The sequence below is a fragment of the Cynocephalus volans genome, chromosome 4 (genome assembly GCF_027409185.1).
Source record: "Cynocephalus volans isolate mCynVol1 chromosome 4, mCynVol1.pri, whole genome shotgun sequence".
Classification (NCBI taxonomy): Eukaryota; Metazoa; Chordata; class Mammalia; order Dermoptera; family Cynocephalidae; genus Cynocephalus; species Cynocephalus volans.
Genome location: NC_084463.1, coordinates 3,525,228 through 3,543,793, shown reverse-complemented (window position 1 = coordinate 3,543,793; position 18,566 = coordinate 3,525,228). Strand labels below are relative to the sequence as shown.

Genomic DNA, 18,566 nt, shown 5'->3' with positions numbered 1-18,566 from the left:
TTCTCCTGACTAAAAATGTTACAAACTCAAGTAAGAAGTGTGAGATCCTGTTATACAACATATTTTTTCATATTAGAACTATAACACTATACTTACATACATATGTATATGTTTTCACTAAAGTTAAAGTAGACACATTTTAAGAGTACAATTTAATGAATTTTTACATATGTATATATACCCATGAGATCTCCATGCATCAAAATACCAAACACTTTCAGCATCTCAGTTGATTTTCTTATTTCTCTCCCCGCCAATATTCTCCAAAAATCCCTTTATCACCACGGATTACTTTTGCCAGCTTTTGAACTTTATACAAAAGGTATTATACAGTATGTAGTCATTTGTGCCTGGCTTTTTTTTTTTTTTTTTTTGCTCAATGTGAATCTGTGAGACTCATCCATGTAGTAACATAGAGCAGCAGTTAGTTCTTTTTCATTGCTATCAAGTATTCCATCATATAATATACCACGATTTATTTATCTACTCTATTATTGTTGAATATTTTATATGTCTCTAGTTTGGGGCTATTATGAATAAAATTGTTGTGAACATTATTGTTCATGTCTTTGTGTGGGTTATAGCATTCATTTCTCCTGGTTATGTACCCAGGAATAAAATATGAGAGGTCATGGGGCATATGTACAAGTAGCTATACTAGTGACTGCCAAAGAGTTTTCCAAAGTTTGTGTACCAATTTACCACTCACCACCAAAATATGAGACTTCTTGTTGGTCCACATATTTATCAGTTCTTGGTACTGTCAATCCTTTTAATTTTAGTGATTCTGGTGGGGTTATAATGGTAGTTCATTGTAGTTTGAATGTGAATTTTCTTATGACTAACCATGTTAAGCACTGTTGCATATGCTTATTAGCCATTCAGATATATCAGTCCTCCTAGTGGTTTATCAATTGTATTAACCTATTCAAAGAACCAACTGGCTTTATTTTCCCCATTTTACTTCTACGTTCTATTCATTGATGTCTGATTTTATCTTTACTATTTCATTTTACTTTCTTTGGGTTCAATTTGCTTATCTTTTCTACCTTGAGGTAGAAACTTAGTTAATGTATGCATTTAGAGCTATAAATTTCCCTCTGAGCTTGCTATGGTTGTGGGATGTGTCCCCCCAAAAGCAGGCCTAATGGGAGGTGTTTAGGTCACAATGACTCCACCTTCATGAATGGTTTAATGCCAGTTATAAAAGGGCTCGAGGCTGTAAGTTTGATCTCTTGCATGCATGTTTACTCTCTCTCTGTCTCTCTCTCTCTCATGTGTGTGCTCTCTTGCCCTTCTATCTTCTGCAAGGATGAAGCAGCAAGAAGGCCCTTGCCAGATCTGGGCCACTTGACTTTGGACTTCTCAGCCTCCAGAACTGTAAGAAATAAATCTCTGTTCTTTATAAATTACCCAGACTCAGATATTATGTTATAGCAGCACAGAATGGGCTAAAAGCTCTACTTTAGCTGTATCCCACAAGTTTTGATGTAATATTTTCATTATCACTCAGCATAAAATATTTTCTAATTTTCTTTTTTAACACATGGATTATTTAATTTCATGTGCTTAATTTGTAAAAATTTGGTGGTTTTCTGTTTCTGTTCTGTTATTGATTTCTAGTTTAATTCTACTGGGACTAGAGAATATTCTCTATGGTTTCAATTCTTTTACATTTGTTGAGACTTGCATTAAATCCCACCATGTGATCTGTTTGGGGAAACATTTACTGTGCACTTAATTTAAAGAAAACATTAGTTTTGTAGAACTTTAGATATTTTGTAGTGTTGGCTGTAGAGTTCTATATCATATCAATTAGATCAAGATGTTAAAATGAAAAAAAAAGATGTTAAAATCTGCTATATCTGTACTAATTTTTTTTTGCATGCTTGTTTATCAATTATCAAGAGATCTGTGTAAAAATCTCTGAGTATGATCGAAGATTATATTTCTTCTAATTATGCCAATTTTTGCTTTACACATTTAAGATTGTTATATTTTTCTGTTGACTCTTTTATCATTATCAAATGTCCCTTTTAATATCTCATAGTACCTTATGCCTTAAAGCCTAATTTGTCTGATATTAACATAATGATACCAGCTTTCTTTTAACTGAAGTTTGTATGATGTATCTTTTTCCAGCCTTTTACTTTTCATTTTTCTGTGCCCTTATATTTAAAGTATGCCTGAAAAATAAGGTATAGATAGGTTTTTGTTCAGTCTGATAAGTTTGCTTTTATGTGGGTTATTTAGTCTATGTACATTTCATTTAGTAATTATTATATTTAATATGTTTAGTAATAATTATTTGGACTTAAATTTTCAATATAAAATTTATATAATTATTTATATGCTTACTAATATAGATAGCTAAATAAGGGTTAGGCCTCACTGATATACTTGGGTTAAAGTATACCATCTTGCTTTGCTTTTTATTTTTCCCACGTGTTTTTCATTCCATTATTTCTCCTTTCCTGCATTCCTTTGGGTTAATCAATTAATTGTTAATATTCCACATTTTCTCATCTATTAGCTTTTAATTAATATATTTTTTATGTTTTTTTAGCAGTTACTCTAGAGAGTACAATGTGCATACTTGACTTATTACTGTCCTGTTACCACTTTCTAAGCAATGCAAAAATCTTGTAACAGGTTAACTCCTTTTACTTCCCTCTCAGCCTTTGTGTTATTACTGTCATATATTTTACTTCTATAAATGTCATAAACCCAAGACATTATTGTTTTAAAATGTCAATATTCATTTCGATTTCAACATATATTTACCCTTTCCAATGTTCTTTATTCCTATAATTCTTGTTCCCTTCTGAAAGAATTTTCCTTCAAGAACTCTCTTTGATTTTCTTCTTAATGTAGTTTGTTGGCAATTAATTATCTCAGCTTTTGTTTGTCTGAAAATATCATTACTTTGCTTCTACTTTGATATTTTTTGCATTGTTATAAAATTTCAGGTGGACAAGTTTTTTTTTTCTTTCAAAACACAAAAGATGCAATTCCCATTATTCTGGCTTTCCTAATATTTTTCCCCCCTCTATCTGCTTTTCAGATTGTAGCTTTGTCTTTGTTTCTTTGGAGTTTGGCTGTGATATGCCCAGGTATACGGCCTTTTTTGTATTTATGTTTTTTATAATACACCACTTCTTAAATATATGGGTTGATTTCTTTAATTAATTTTGGTAATTTTGATCTATTATCTCTTCAAATATTGCTTCTGCCCCATTCTATGTCTTCTCTCTTTCTGAGACTCCAACTACATGTATGGTAGGCCTCTGGACTGTGTCCTACATATCTATTACTTTCTGTTATTTTTTCCCATTATTTTTCTTCCTGAGCTGCAGTTTGGATATTGTCTGTTAACCTCTCTTTCAGTTCAGTAATCCTGTCTTTGGCTAATAGCAATTTTCTGTTAAATCTATCCAACACATTTCTAATTCCATAGATGATAATTTTAGTTCTAGAATGTTCATTTGCTTCTTCTTTATATATTCCAGTTCTTTGCTGGAATTCTCCATATTACCATCCATTTTGTCCATCTTTGCTTTCATTTAAAAAAATATTAATCACAGATTTTCTGAAGTCCTACATGCTGACTCTAGTACCTGGATCATTAGTGGGTTGAATTATATGGTCTGTGTTTTCTTCTTGATCACATTCTTCTGCATCTTTACATGTCTAGTTATTTTTTATTGTATATTAGACACTACATATAAAAGAACTGTAGAGGCTTCACTAGAAAGGATTTACACTTCCTCTTTTAGTCAGTCAGAGTGAGGTACTGATCACATTAACCCAATCAGAGATTGAGCTGGGTCAAATTTGGAATCCACATCTGGTATGCCCATTTCTTGTTTTTCTGTTTATCAGATGTGGTCCTTGGGCTGTTATAAAAGATCCTGGCAGGTTTCTATCTCCTCAAACATGAAAGGCTGTGGACATTCAGTTATACTCTTAAGAAGATTTAAGTTTAATTCTTTACTTTTCTACTCCCTGAAGAATCAAAATATGACAAATATTTTTGGAGTGGGAGATAGACTGTGTGTTTCAGGCAGGTCCATTCCTTGTAGCGCGACTTTGTCTCCTAAGCTTATGAGAGATTATGGGAAATTTCATTTAGTAGAATAGTGTTACTTAAAGTGGACTTAAATTAGTTGTAAATGTTCACTGCCAACTCTAAGGCAACCAATAAAAAAAGTAAAAAAGAAGTACAATTGATATGCTAAGAGAGGAGAGAAAATGGAATCATAAAATGCTCAGTTGAAACCAGAAAAGGCAGAAAAATAGTGGAAGACAAAAGAAAGAACAAGGGCAACAAATAGGAAACAGTAACAAATACAGTAAATAACAATCAAACTATAACCATAACTTTAAATGTCAATGGTCTAAATATACCAACTAAAGCAGAGACTCTCAGAATGGATAAAAACAAGTCCCAACTATATGTTGTGTACAAGAAACCCATCTTAAATATAAAGATACAGATAGATTAAAAGCAAAGAAATGGAGAAAGATATATTAACACTAATCAAATGAAAGCTGAGCAGCTATATTAATTTCAGACAAAGCTGAATTCAGAGCAAGGAAGACTCACGGTTATAGAGGAGCATTACATGATGCTAAAGTAGTCAATTCTCTAAGAAGACATAACAATCCCGAATGTGTATGCACCTAACAACAGAGCAGCAAAATATCTGATGCAAAAACTGATAGAACTGCAAGGAAAAACAGAGGAACCCATTACTATAGGTGGAGATTTAAAACCCCCTTAATCAGTAATTGACAGATTCAGCAGGCAGAAAATTAGTAAGACCATAATTGAACTGAACAATACCATCAGTCAACTGAATCTAATTGACATTTACAGACCACTTCATCCAACAACAGCATATTACACGTTCTTCTCAAGCTCACCCAGAATATTTAGCAAGAGAGACCATATTCTGGGCCATAAAACACACCTTAACAAATTTAAAATAAAAGTCATACAAAGTATGCTCTCATATATCAATGGAATTAAGCTTGAAATCAGTAAAAATAGCTGGAAAACCCCCACACTTGTTTTTGGCAGCTGGCCGGTAAGGGGATCTGAACCCTTGAAAAACCCTCAAGCTTGGAAGTTAAACATATTTCTAAATAAATAGGTCAAATAAGAAGTCTCAAGAGAAATTTTAAAATATTTTGAACTAAATGAAGTAAAAATACAACTTATCAAAATTTGTGGGATGCAGCAGAAAGAGTGCCTAGAGGAAAATTTATAGTATTGAACGCATATATTAGAAAACAAGAAAGAACTGAAATTAACAATCTAAAATTCTAACTTAAAAACTTATGAAAAGCAAATTAAATCCAAAGTAAGCAGAAGAAAATAAATAATAAAAATCAGAGCAGAAATAATGAAATTGAAAACAAGAAATCAATAGAGAAAATCAAAGAAACAAAAAGCTGGTTTGAAAAGATCAATAAAATTGAAAAGCTTCTGGCCAGGGTAACTAAGAAAAAAAGAGAGAAGATACAAATTACTAATATCAGAAATAAGAGAGGGCTCATTATTACTGATTCCATGGGAACTAAAAGGATAATAAACAAATTTTTTGAATACCTTTATGCCCAGAAATTTGATAACCTAGATGAAATGGGCCAATTCCTGGAAAGACACAATCTACCAAAATTCACAAGAAGGAACAGACAATCTAAATAGATTATCTCTATTAAAGAAATTGAATCAATAATTAAAACCTTTCAAAACAGAAAGCAACAGGCCAGATGAGTTCACTGGTGAATTCTACCAAACATTTAAGGAATAAATTATACTAATTATCTGTAATCTCTTCCAGAAAATAGAAGCAAAGTGAATACTTGCCAATACATTCTATGAAGCTAGTATTACCTTAATACCAAAACCAGAGATATAACAAGAAAGGAAAGGAAGACTACAGACCAGTATTTCTCATGAACACAAATGCAAAAATCCTCAAAAAATATTAGCAAATAAAATTCAACAATGAATAAAAGTAATTATGCACCACGACAAAGTGGGGTTTATTCCAAGTATGCAAGGACATTATTATATTACATCAACAGGCTAAAGAAGAAGAAACAAATGTTCATATTAGTATATACAAAAAAGGCATTTGACAAAATCAAACACCCATTCATGATCAAAACTTCAGCAAACTAGGAGTGGAGGGAAACTTCCTCTACTTGATAAAGAACATCTACAAGAAACATACAGCTAACATCACACTTAATGGTGAGAAACTAGATACTTTCCTACTAAGATTAGGAAGAAGGCAAAGATATCCCCTCACCATTCCTATTTAACATCATACTGGAAGTCCTAGTTAATACAGTAAGACAAGGAAATTAAAGGTATAGAAATTGAGAAGGAAAAAAATTTCTTTGTACACAGATGACACGATTGTCTTTTTTTGTAGGGGTCTTTAAGTGACGCTCTAGTCTCAGTCTCTACCAGGAAATGGGGTTGGGTGGGTAACCCCACTCTCCCCAGGTTTTCCCAGACTTACTGTCTCAGAAGAAGGAAGCAGGAAGCCAGCACTCCTCTAAGCACAGCTTGGGAAGCTAGGCTAAGCACTGGGGGGGGGGGTGGTGGTGGAAGCAGAACCAAGATCCTGCAACCCAGACATGACTGTCTATGTAAAAAATCCCAATGACTCAGCAAAGAAACTCCTGGAACTAATAAACAATTAAAATAATGTTGGAGGATACAAAGTTAACATATACCAGCAATAAACAATTGAAATTTGAAATAACAACAGGCCATGTACATTAGCACCCAAAAAAGTGAAATACATATAAATCTAAAATATGTAAAAATATATATGAGGAAAACTACAAAACTGTGATGAAAGAAATCAAAGAAGATCTAAACGAATGGAGAGAGATTCCATGTACCTGGATATGAAGACTCAATACTGTCAAAATGTCTGTTCTTCCCAACTTGATCTATAGGGTCAATGCAATCCCAATCAAAATCCCAGCAACTTATTCTGTGTATATTGTAAAACTGATTCTAAATTTTATATGGAAAGGCAAAAGACCCAGAATAACCACCACAATATTGAAGGAAAACAATAGAGGTGGAGGACTGACTATCTGACTTCAAGACTTACTATTAAACTACAGTAATCAAGACAGTGTGGTACTGATGAAAGAATATACAAATAGATAATAGAACAAGAGAGCCCAGAAATAGACCAACACAAATATAGTCAACTCATCTTTGATGAAGGATCAAAGGCAATTCAATGGAGAAAGGACTGTCTTCAACAAAATGGTGCTGGAACAACTGAACATCTACATGCAAAAAAAAAAAAAACAAAAAAACTAGACACAGACCTTACACCTTTCACCAAACATTAACTGAAAATGTAAAATGCAAAACTACAGAACTCTTAGAAGATAACATAAAAGGAAATCTAGGTGAACTTGGGTTTGGTGATGACTTTTTAGATACAACACCAAAAGCATGATACATGGAAGAAAAAATTATAGGAGGAACTTCATCAAAATTTAAAATTTCTGCTATGTAAAGGGCACTAAGAGGATGAAAAGACGAGCCACAGACCAGGGGAAAAAAATCTTTGCAACACATGCATCTGATAAAGGACTAGTATCCAAAATACACAAAGAACCCTTAAAACTCAGCAATAAGAAAGTGAACAGCCTGATTTTAAAGTGGGCAAAAAATCTGTAAAGATATCTCACCAAAGAAGATATAAAGATAACAAATAAGCATAGGAAAAAGTGCTCAACATTCTATAAAATTAGGGAATTATAAATTAAAACAATGACATACATCTACACACCTCTTAGAATGGCTAAAATACAAACACTGGCAACACCAAATGCAAGCAAGGATGTGGAGAAATAGAAACTCTCATTCATTGCTGGTGGGAATGCAAAATGGTACAGCCACTTTGGAAAATGTTCAGCAGTTTCTTATAAAACTAAACATACTCTTACTATATGATTCAGCAATAGAAATTTAATGAAAAGCACAATAGCAAGAGTAGAAAAGTCAGAAGGGAACAAAGGGAAATAAGTGCATTGTCTAGGAAGAGATTACATATGATATTCATAAGTCAAATATGCATGTTGCAATCTCTTGGATAAGCATAAAAGAATGGTAATAGAGAGAGAGAGAATGTAACGATGACAAAAAAATCAGTCCCAAAGAAGGCCGTAAAGGATAGAAAAAGAACAGAGAACATTTGAGACAAATGGTAAATAGTAAAAGGGTAGATTTACATCCCAAACTATCAGTAATTACATTACATGTGAATGGAGTGAATGCTCCAAGAAAAAACAAGAGCATCATACTGAATGAAAAAATGTTAGCTAAAAACATGCTGCCCACAAAAAGACACAACTAAAATATAAAGATTTAGAATATTGAAAGTGTGGGCTGGCCAGTTGGCTAGAGCACAGCCTTGAAACACGAAGGTCAAGGGTTCAGATCCCCATACTGGCTAGCTGCCAAAAAAAAAAAAAAAAAAGAATATTGAAAGTAAAATAATGGGAAAGATATACCATGCAAACAATAACCAAAATTAGTTGGTGTGGCTACATTAATATCAGAGATTTGGGACATTAAAGCAAAGAGTATTACTAGAGGTAAAGAGAGACACTTCAAAGGCTCAATTCACAAGAAAGATATAACAATCCTAAATTGGCATTCATTTAAAAACACGGTCTCAAATTTATTTTTTATTGGAATGTATTGATTATATATATTTGTGAGGTACAGAACTGAATATCAATACATGTTTATGATGTGTGATGATCAAATCAGAGTAATCATCATATTCATCATTACAAAACTTAATCATTTCTTTGTGATGAGGACATTCGATTTCCTCTCCTCCAGCCACTCAACAACACACAGTAAATTATTGTTTACTATAGATGCCCAGGTTGACCGTATATACACCCATAGAACTTACTTTTCCTATCCAGTTGTTCTGCATCCATTAACTGACCTCTCACTATCGACCTCTCCCCTGTTCCTGCCTCTAGGAACCACAGTCAAATATACTTAAACTAACAGAAAAATAGATCTCCAATTACAGTGAGAGATTTTAATACATGTCTCTCAGTAACTGATAGTACAACTAGACAAAAATAATCAGTAAGGATACAGAAGATTTGATCAACGTAATTGACAAGCTTGACCTAGTTGACATCTATACAATGCTATGCTCAATAACTAAGGAATACATATTCTTTTCAAGTATAGACAAAATTTACAAAAATAGACAACAGAGGATTGAAATCACTGTGAAATTAAGGTAAGGATTGATAACAAAAAGATAACTTGGTAATTCCCAAGTGTTTGGAAATTTAAAAGTACAGTTCTGAATAACTGGAAGAATCAAAATAGAAATTTGAAAATACTTTAAATTTAATGATAAAAATATGACATAACATATCAAAGCTTGTAAACTGTAACTCAAACCATGCTTAGATAAAAATTTATAGCCATAAATGCAAATATCAGAAAAGGCTGAAAAATCACTAAATTTAGCATTCATTTCAAAAAGCTAGAAAAATAACAGCAGATACAATTCAAAGAAAATATAAGAAGAAGTAATAAACAGCAGAAAATAATGAAATAGGGGCCGACCCCATGGCTAACTCGGGAGAGTGCGGCCGGCGCTGGGGAGCGCAGCGGCACTCCCGCCGCAGGTTCGGATCCTATATAGGGATGGCCGGTGCGCTCACTGGCTGAGCGCGGTGTGAGCCACACCAAGCCAAGGGTTACGATCCCCTTACCGGTCACAAAAAAAAAAAAAAAGAAAAAAAAAGAAAAGAAAATAATGAAATAGGAAATGAATGAGCAATAAAGAACAACAACAAAACCAAAAATTGGTCCTTTGAAAAGACTAATAAAAGTGAAAAACCCAATGAGATTGGTTAAGAAAAATAAAGACACAAATAACCAACATCAGAAATGAAATAAAAAGAAATATTAAATATTCTAAGACATTATAAAAATTATAAGAGGATATTAAGAACAACTTTAAGCTAATAAATCTGAAAATTTAGATAAAATGGACAACTTTCTGGAAAAATACTTTATCAAAGCTAGCACAAGAATAAATACAACATAGCAACAGACCTAAAACTATAAATTGAATTTGTAATTTAAAATATTTCCACAAAGATAACTTCCTGCACAGATGGCTTCGCTTGCAAATCCCTACATTTAAAGAAGTAACACTCGATGTAAAAATAAAAGAATCCAGAAAATAAACGGACAAAGAATATTTCCCAACTTGAGAAGGCCAGCTAAATTTGACACCAGCTAATTCTAACAGATGGTATGAGAAAGTAAATTACATGTTCTGCATAAACATAGGTACAAAAATGTTAAAATGCAAACTAAATTCAGTGATATTTAAAAAGGATAAGACCTCACAACCAAAATGTGTGCATTCTAGAAATGCTAAGATTTAACATTTAAACAACAAAAAAAATCAGAACAGCAGAATATCTCAATTAAAGCAAAAAACTTTCATAAATTTTTGCGGGGGGTGGGGTGGCGGGGAGGTGGCTGGTAAGGGGATCAAACCCTGGGCCTTGGTGTTATCAGCACAATGATCTAACCAACTGAGCTAACCAGTCAGTCCCTTCTCATAAAATTTAACATCCATTCTTGAATTTAAAAATATACATATATATATATATATATATATATATATATATTTAGCTCAATAGGAATAGAATGGAACTACCTTATTCAGACAAAGGATTTCTACCAAAAAAACCCCAATAGCACACCTCATAGTACTCATACTTAATGATGAAAAATATTAAGCCTTTTCTCTCTGAGATTGAGAATGAGAGAGTGGTTTACTTCTATTCACCATTACTGAAGGCTCTAGCCCATGTAAAAGACAAGAAAAAGATATAAAATTTATAATTTTGAAAAGGGAAAAAAATAAAATGCATTATTTGACGATGACATGATTGTTTATATAGAAAATCCAAAAGAATCTACACACAAATTATTAGAATTAATAAATGAGAATTGCAAAGTTTCTAGGAGCGAAGCCAATACATACCAATTGACTTTCCATATACTATCATCAAAAATTAGAAAATAAAAATTTTATAACTATTATTTATAGAAGCATCAAAGAACAAGGTATAAATCTCACAAGAGATGTACAAGACCTCTACACAGAAAGCTACAAAGCATTGTTGAGAGAAAATATAGAAGAACTAAATAATGTTGCAAATTGAGTTTTCCAGAAGACACTGATGTGAAGTTTGGGTGCCACAGGTTTATTAGGAATCAACACCTATGAAAGGAAGGGGAAGAACAAAAAACTGGGTAGAGGACGAATTTAAACTGAAACACAAGCCTCACAAAGTCTGGGCCACACATGCAGGGAGCTCTTTAAGTGAATATTGCTCAATAGAGTTATTCAACATCACAATGGCCTTATTATCCATCTCCACACCCACCACACTCTGCTGGGTCACTGGATGTGGGCTTCCCTGGAAAGGGTTGAGACCCTAGAGTGAGGCAGTTCTCTGCAGTGAAGGTAGAAAATGAAGATCATCATAGCTGGAGACTGCCTTGTACGATTTCACTTATGTGAGGTAATTAGAGTAGTCAGATTCACAGAGACAGAAAGTAGAATGGTGGTTGCCAGGGGCTGGGTGGAGGGGGCTTTATTAGTCTGTTTTGTGTTGCTATAACAGAAATACCTGAGACTGGGTAGTTTATAAAGAACAGAGGTTTATTTGGCTTATGATTCTGGGACAGCTGCATCTGGCACAGGCCTCAGGCTTCTTCTGTTTATGGTGGAAAGTGGCAGGCAGCCAGCCGCAGGAACAAACAGATGACATGGTGAGAGGAAGCAAGAGAGAAGGTGCCAGGGTCCTATAAACAACCAGCTCCCATGGGAACTAATAGAGTGAAAACTCACCCAGGACCCCCACCCCCCAGAGAGAGCATTAGTCCATTCATGAGGGATCTGCTTCCATGAATCAAACAGCTTCCAGCACTGCCACATTGAGGGTCAGATTTCCACATGAGTTCTGGTGGGGACAACACATTCAAACTCTGTCAGGGGGAATGGGGAGTTATTGTTTAATGGGTAGAGTTTCAGTTTTACAAGATGAAAAAATTTATGGATATAGATGGTGGTGATTGTTGCACATTATGAATGTATTTAATACCACTGAACTGTACACTTAAAAATAGTTAAGATGGTAAAGTTTATATTATGTGTATTTTACTACAATAAAATTAATTGGAAAAAATGAATTAGTTAAAATATATATATAAAGAACTGCTAAAAACCAATAGGAATAGGGTAGATACACACACACACACATACACACACGCACAAAACTCGAACAAGCACTTCACAAAAGGTGCTCAATCTCATCAGCATTGGGGAAATGTAAATTTAAAAACTGACAGAGCAGCAAGAATTCCCAAAGATTGTTGGTGAAAATATAAATCAGTACAATAACTCTGGAAAACAGTTTGGCATTATCTCCTAGAGTTGAAGATAAACATAGCTCATTATTCAGCAATTCCTTTTCTAGGTGCAGTAGAAACCAAAAGTATGTGCACATGTGCACTAGGAGACATGAATAACAACATACCTAGAAGCAGTTTTAATATCCTCAAGCTGGAAACAATCCAAAGACAAATCAACTGTAGAGTGAATAAATAGCAATATATTCATAAAATGGAATACTGTTAATTAAAAAAAATGAAATCTAGCTACATTAATGTAATGTTGAATGAACAAATCTATACTCGAAGCATATTATAAGATTCTATAATAGAGAACAAAACTACAATGTTGGAATTCAAAATAGTGGTTACCTTTTGGAAGAAGAGAGTTGGCAGTGATTTGCAGGGCCCCTGAAGGGGTTACTGGAGTATGAAAACATTGATCTGGATGATAGTTACACAAGTGTTCGCTTTGTGATGATTCATTGAGCCATATATTTATGTTTTTTAAACTTTTGACATGTGTGTAATACTTCAATAAAAAAATTTCAAAAAATAAAAAAGTATGAGCACACCGAATTGATAAAATAGCCACATATTTTTAATGAAAAAAATAAGATGCTATATCAATAAATAATGTCCTTACCTCTTTAGGATTAATATATTTCACTATCTGATATGGCTCCCCTTGTCTTCTTAAATTAATCAGGCTTTTAAAGTGTTGGAATACAGCGACATCCTGAAGGTTTCAAACACACATGATTTTATGGTCAAAACTAGATTTTCCAATTCTAATTAGTTTTTTGCCTAATTAGGGCAAAAACGAGTAAAAATCATAAAATAGATTTTATGTATGTACCCTAGATTTTAGAAATATTATTCACTCAGGATTTGCTTTGACAAGCTAGGTAATATTGGTATTATTCTCACAAAGAATTTTACCCTTGAATTTTAATTGCAATCACTATCAACTATAAATAAAATATCTAAAACTTTGGTTGAGTCAGTATAATCTCCAGAGTAATCTATGAGAAAAACCAATTACAGCCTACTGGTTAAGAACACTGAGTATAGCATAATATTGTCTGAGCTCTACAGTTAGTACCTACTAGCTGTGTGACCCTGGACAAGTTGCTTAACCTCTCTATACTGTTTCTTCATCTATAAAATAAGAATGATAGGAATTTACTCATACAGCTATGGTGAGGAATAAATGAATTAATATTTGTAAAGCACTTAGAACAGTTTCTGGCATAAGAAAGCACTCAATAAATGTAAACAGTTATTAGGATTACAGAAGCATCCTCACTCCAGTAGTAGTTCAACCAATTTACAAACTTTATCCACTCTCCATGTTAGTGCAAATTTTGTCAAGTAACCCCAAACAATTCTTCTATCTTGGAAAACTATTTCTTTGGTAACCGTCTCCTCATACACTAACCCCCCTCCCCGAAACTCCCTTAATAACTATTGGTAAATGCCTCCCACCCCCTTGCTTATGTTAAATAAGATAAAATAAGTTCAAATTGAAGTAACCCAAAGTAACAATGTAACAGTTTGAAGCCCCACTGCAATTGCGTATGAAAGATGGTGCAACCCATGTCAACACAAATAGTATGAAAAATTTATTATGATTTAAAATCTGAATAGTATCTTCTAAATAAGTAGATTACTATCTACTGATGCATAACAAACCACCCCAAAACTTAAGTGTCTTAGAGCAACAACCATTTATTATTTCTCTCTTTCTGTGAATTGATGGGGGCGTCCTGCTGGTCTTGATTGGACTCACATTTGTAGCTGTAGTCAGCTGTCAGATCAGCTGGAGCTGGGTGATTTAATATGGCCTCACACATATATATCTGAGTATTCAGTGTGGATTGTTGGAACATCGGAGTGGCTGGGCCACTGTCTCCACACAGACTCTCAGTTTGAGCTTCTTCACAGCATGGAGGTTTCAAAGTACCAAAGAGAGAAAGTGGAAGTTACAACACCTCTTAAGGCCTTGTTTTGGAAGTCACACAGCAACACTTATTCTGCATTCTATTTATCAAACTCAAGTCCTAGCAGACCTCATGAGGTCAAGTACAAAGTGTAACCCATAGGAAGTTCCATATGTACTATGGTCTCACTCAGAGGTGGCCCTGAAGTACAACGGTGAAGGGTAATACTTCCAGGGGCAGAACCTCAAATAGCATACCCGGTTGCATATTGTGCCTAGAAAGAAAGACAGCCAGAACTACAGATTTACAGATGGGTAGGGACTGATGGTCAGGGAGTTTAAAAACGTGGTTAGAAAACTGGTGACAAGGTCTGAGGAAGAGGTAAAACTGAGCCCCTGATATGGCATCATTCCTTAGGGGAACTAGCCAGCTACCTTGTGACATGTTGATTATTTGGAACACTTCATTATGGAAAGGGTAACATTTTGTTCTCACTGGAATTGACACTTTATTCTTCCATGTACACAGTGCTTCTACAAAAACCACCATCTGTGTACTTTCAAAATGCTTTACTCACTGTCACAGTATCCCATATTAACATTGCTCCTGATCAGAGAACTTGGTTCACAGCAAACACTACACACCAGTGGGCCCATGCTCATTGAATGTACTGATCTTACCTTGTTTCCAATCACCCTGAAGCAACTGGCCTAATAGAACAGTGAAATGTCATTTTGGAGTCTCAGTTACAGTTAGACTTCCAGTGATAAATCTTTTCAGACTACAGTGATGTCCTCCATATTGTAGTAAATGCTCTGAATCAACAACCAATATATGGTGCTATTTCTCACATAGCTAGCATTCATGAGTCTGGGAATCAAGGGGTGGAAATGGAAGTGTCTCCTAAGTATCACCTTTAATTATCCACATTAAATGATTCCAAAGAAAATTCTGCTGCCTGTCCTTGTACCTTTGGGCTCTGCAGGTATAAAGGCCTTAGTTCCCATGGGAGGAATGCTTCCAGCAAGGTACACAACAATGGTTCCATTAAAATGGAAGCTTATACTGCCACCTGGCCATTTTGTGCTTCTCATGCCAGTGAACCAGCATGCAAAAAACAAACCAAAAAAATCAAAAAGCAAAGGCAATTTCCGTACTGGCGAGGGTGATTAATCCTGACTATTAAGGAGAAAATGGGTTGTTACTACCAATGGGGATAGGGAAAAAAGTGTCTGGAATGCAGGAGATCTTTTGGGGTGACTCTTAGTAATCCCATGTTCTATAAGAAAAGTTAATGAAAAATTATAACAACCCAATATAGGCAGAATTGCTAAAGGCCTAGACCCTTCAGAAATGAAGGTTTGGGGCCAGTCCGTGGCTCACTTGGGAGAGTGTGGTGCTGATAAAGAATTCAAATCCCTATGTAGGGATGGCTGGTTAGCTCACTTTGGAGAGCATAGTGCTGACAACACCAAGTCAAGGGTTGAGATCCCCTTACCAGTCATCTCTAAAAAAAAAAAAAGAAAGAAAAGAAAAGAAAACAGAAATGAAGGTTTGGGTCACCACCCAGGCAAGGTGTTTGCTGAAAAAAAAAAAAATGGATTGGCTAGTGGAGGAACAAAGTTAGAAATACCATACCAGCTACAACCCCATAATTAGCTGCAGAAACAAGTAGTATTTTTGAATATTTATCCTACATATCTATATACAATTAACCAATTCTTTTTCTTTCTTTTCTCCCTAAATGTAGTTAATATGTATATTAATATATGTGTGTTACTGTGTTGATAATGGTGTGGGAGGCTGAATAATGGTCTCCCCAAAGATGTTCACACCTAATCCCTGTAATCTGTAAATATGCTATGTTACATGGAAAGGAGGAATTAAGATTGCAGATAGGACTAAGGTTGCCATTCAGCTGACTTTGACATAGGGAGATTATCCTGATGGGACCAAGGTAATCACAAGGGTCCATATAAAAGGGAGGTAGTGGCAGAGTGATGGGATGTGAGAAAGACTTGACAGATCACTGCCAGCTTTGAAGATAGAAAGGGGCCATGATATGGGCAACTTGGAGAAGTGGGAAAAGTGGGAAAAGGTCCAAAAACAAATTCTTCCCTAGAACCTGCAGAAAGAACACAGCCATGCTGACACCTTGATTTTAGCCCAAAGAAACCCATTTTAGACTTCTGATCTCCAGAACCATAAGATAATAAATTTTTGTTGTTCAAAGCACCAAGTTTGTGGCGATTTTACAAGTGCTTAACATTATATCTAGTATTTAAGTTACAAGATGTCAAAGGCAGAGTATGGCTCACCAATAAGAAGAATAAAAATGACTGGAAGATGGATAAAGTTACTTCTGGGAAAGGAGTACATATATTTTGGCCTATATGAGGAATAACTGCATCATGTTTGGTGGGAGCCTGATTTTAATACTGACTTTATTTGGAAGTTAAATATGGTTAAAAGAGGTGTGTATGGATTCCAAGGTGACAGTGGGTGAACTCTGCTGGATTATTCTACTGTCAATTTGATCAAGCAGGACAAATACAAAGAAAATGACATGTAGGCATATTATAGTCAAAACTGCTGAAAACAAAAGACAAAGGTAATTTAAAAGCAGCCAGAGAATTAAAAATACATTACTTTCAGGGGAGAAAGAGTAAAACTTATTCCTGACTTTTATTAGAAACTATGGAAGCCAGAATAGAATGGAATGCCATCTTTAAGGTACTGCAGGGAAGAAAACCCAACAACGTGCCAACCTATCTTTCTATGAAAGATGATAATATTCTTTGAAAATAAGAGTGAAATAAAAATGTAATTTTTCATAGAAGGCCTGTCCTTTAAGAAATACACCAAGGAATACTCCAGGGAATTCTTGAATTGGCAGGAAATTAATACCACAGGGAAGCACAGAACTGCAGCAAAGAAGGAAGAGTCCTGGAAAGGGTAAATATCTGGATAAATAAAAGTGAATACTAAAATTAAAGAAGACATAAATAAATCAAAATACATCATGGATCAGAAGGCTTAATATTGTTGGAGTGACAATATTACCCAAAGCAGATTCAATGCAATACTACAGATTAAATGCAATCCCTATCCAAAATCCCAATGGCATTTTTGGCATAAATAAAATTCCATTCTAAAATTCATGTGGAATTTCAAGAATTCCTGAATAGTCAAAACAATTTTGAAAAAGAATTTAAAAAGTGAAAAAGTATGAGTTGGAAGAGTCACTTCCTGATTTTAAAACTTACTACAAAGCTACAATAATCAAAACAGTTTGGTATCATAAGAAGGACAGACATATAGATCAATGAAATAGAACAGAGCACCCAAAAATAAATTCTTACATATATAACCAGTTGAGTTTCAATGACGGTACTAAAACCATTCAATGGGGGGGGGGAGGGGAGGAAGAGCAGTATTTTCAATTAATCGTGCTGTGAAAACTATATATCCACATACAAAAGACTGAAATTAGGCCATTAACTCACATAGTATACAAACATTAATTCAAACTGGATCAAAGACCTAAACATAAGAGTTAAAATCATAAAACTCTTAGAAGAAAATATAAGGGAAAAGCTCCATGACATTGGATTTGGCAATGATTTCTTGGATATGATACCAAAAGCACAAGCAACACAAGAAACAAAAATATAACCTGGACTACCTCAAAATTAAAAACTTTTGTGCATCAAAGGATACTGTCAAGAGAGTGAAAAGGCAATCCCCAGAATGGGAAAAAAAATATTTAAGGAGATATTTGGTAAGGAATTAATATCCAAAACATGTAAAGAACTACTATCTCAACAACAACAATGACAACAAAAACAAAACAAACAACTCAATTCAAAAATGAGCAAAGGTCTTGAATACACATTTCTCCAAAGAAGACTTACAAATGGTGAGTAAGTACGTGAAAAGATGCTCAATATCAGCAGTCCTTAGGGAAATTAAAATCAAAACCACAATGAGATACCACTTAACATCCATTAGGATGGTGGTTATCAAAAAATTAAAATATAACAAGCATTGGCAGGGGTATAGAGAATTGGAAAACTTGTGCATTGCTGGTGGGAATATAAAATGGCATA

The 18,566-nt window shown here is 34.3% G+C and overlaps 1 protein-coding gene across 1 annotated transcript in view; it reads right to left on the bottom strand.

The window, feature by feature from the left end:
• The window catches only part of LOC134374607 (protein MFI), a 47,817-nt gene that overhangs the window by 18,500 nt on the left and 10,751 nt on the right, over positions 1–18,566 (bottom strand). The window contains exon 2 of the mRNA XM_063092446.1: positions 13,161–13,253. Coding sequence (XP_062948516.1) covers positions 13,161–13,253 — 93 coding nt within the window. The remainder of the gene's footprint in view (positions 1–13,160; positions 13,254–18,566) is intronic.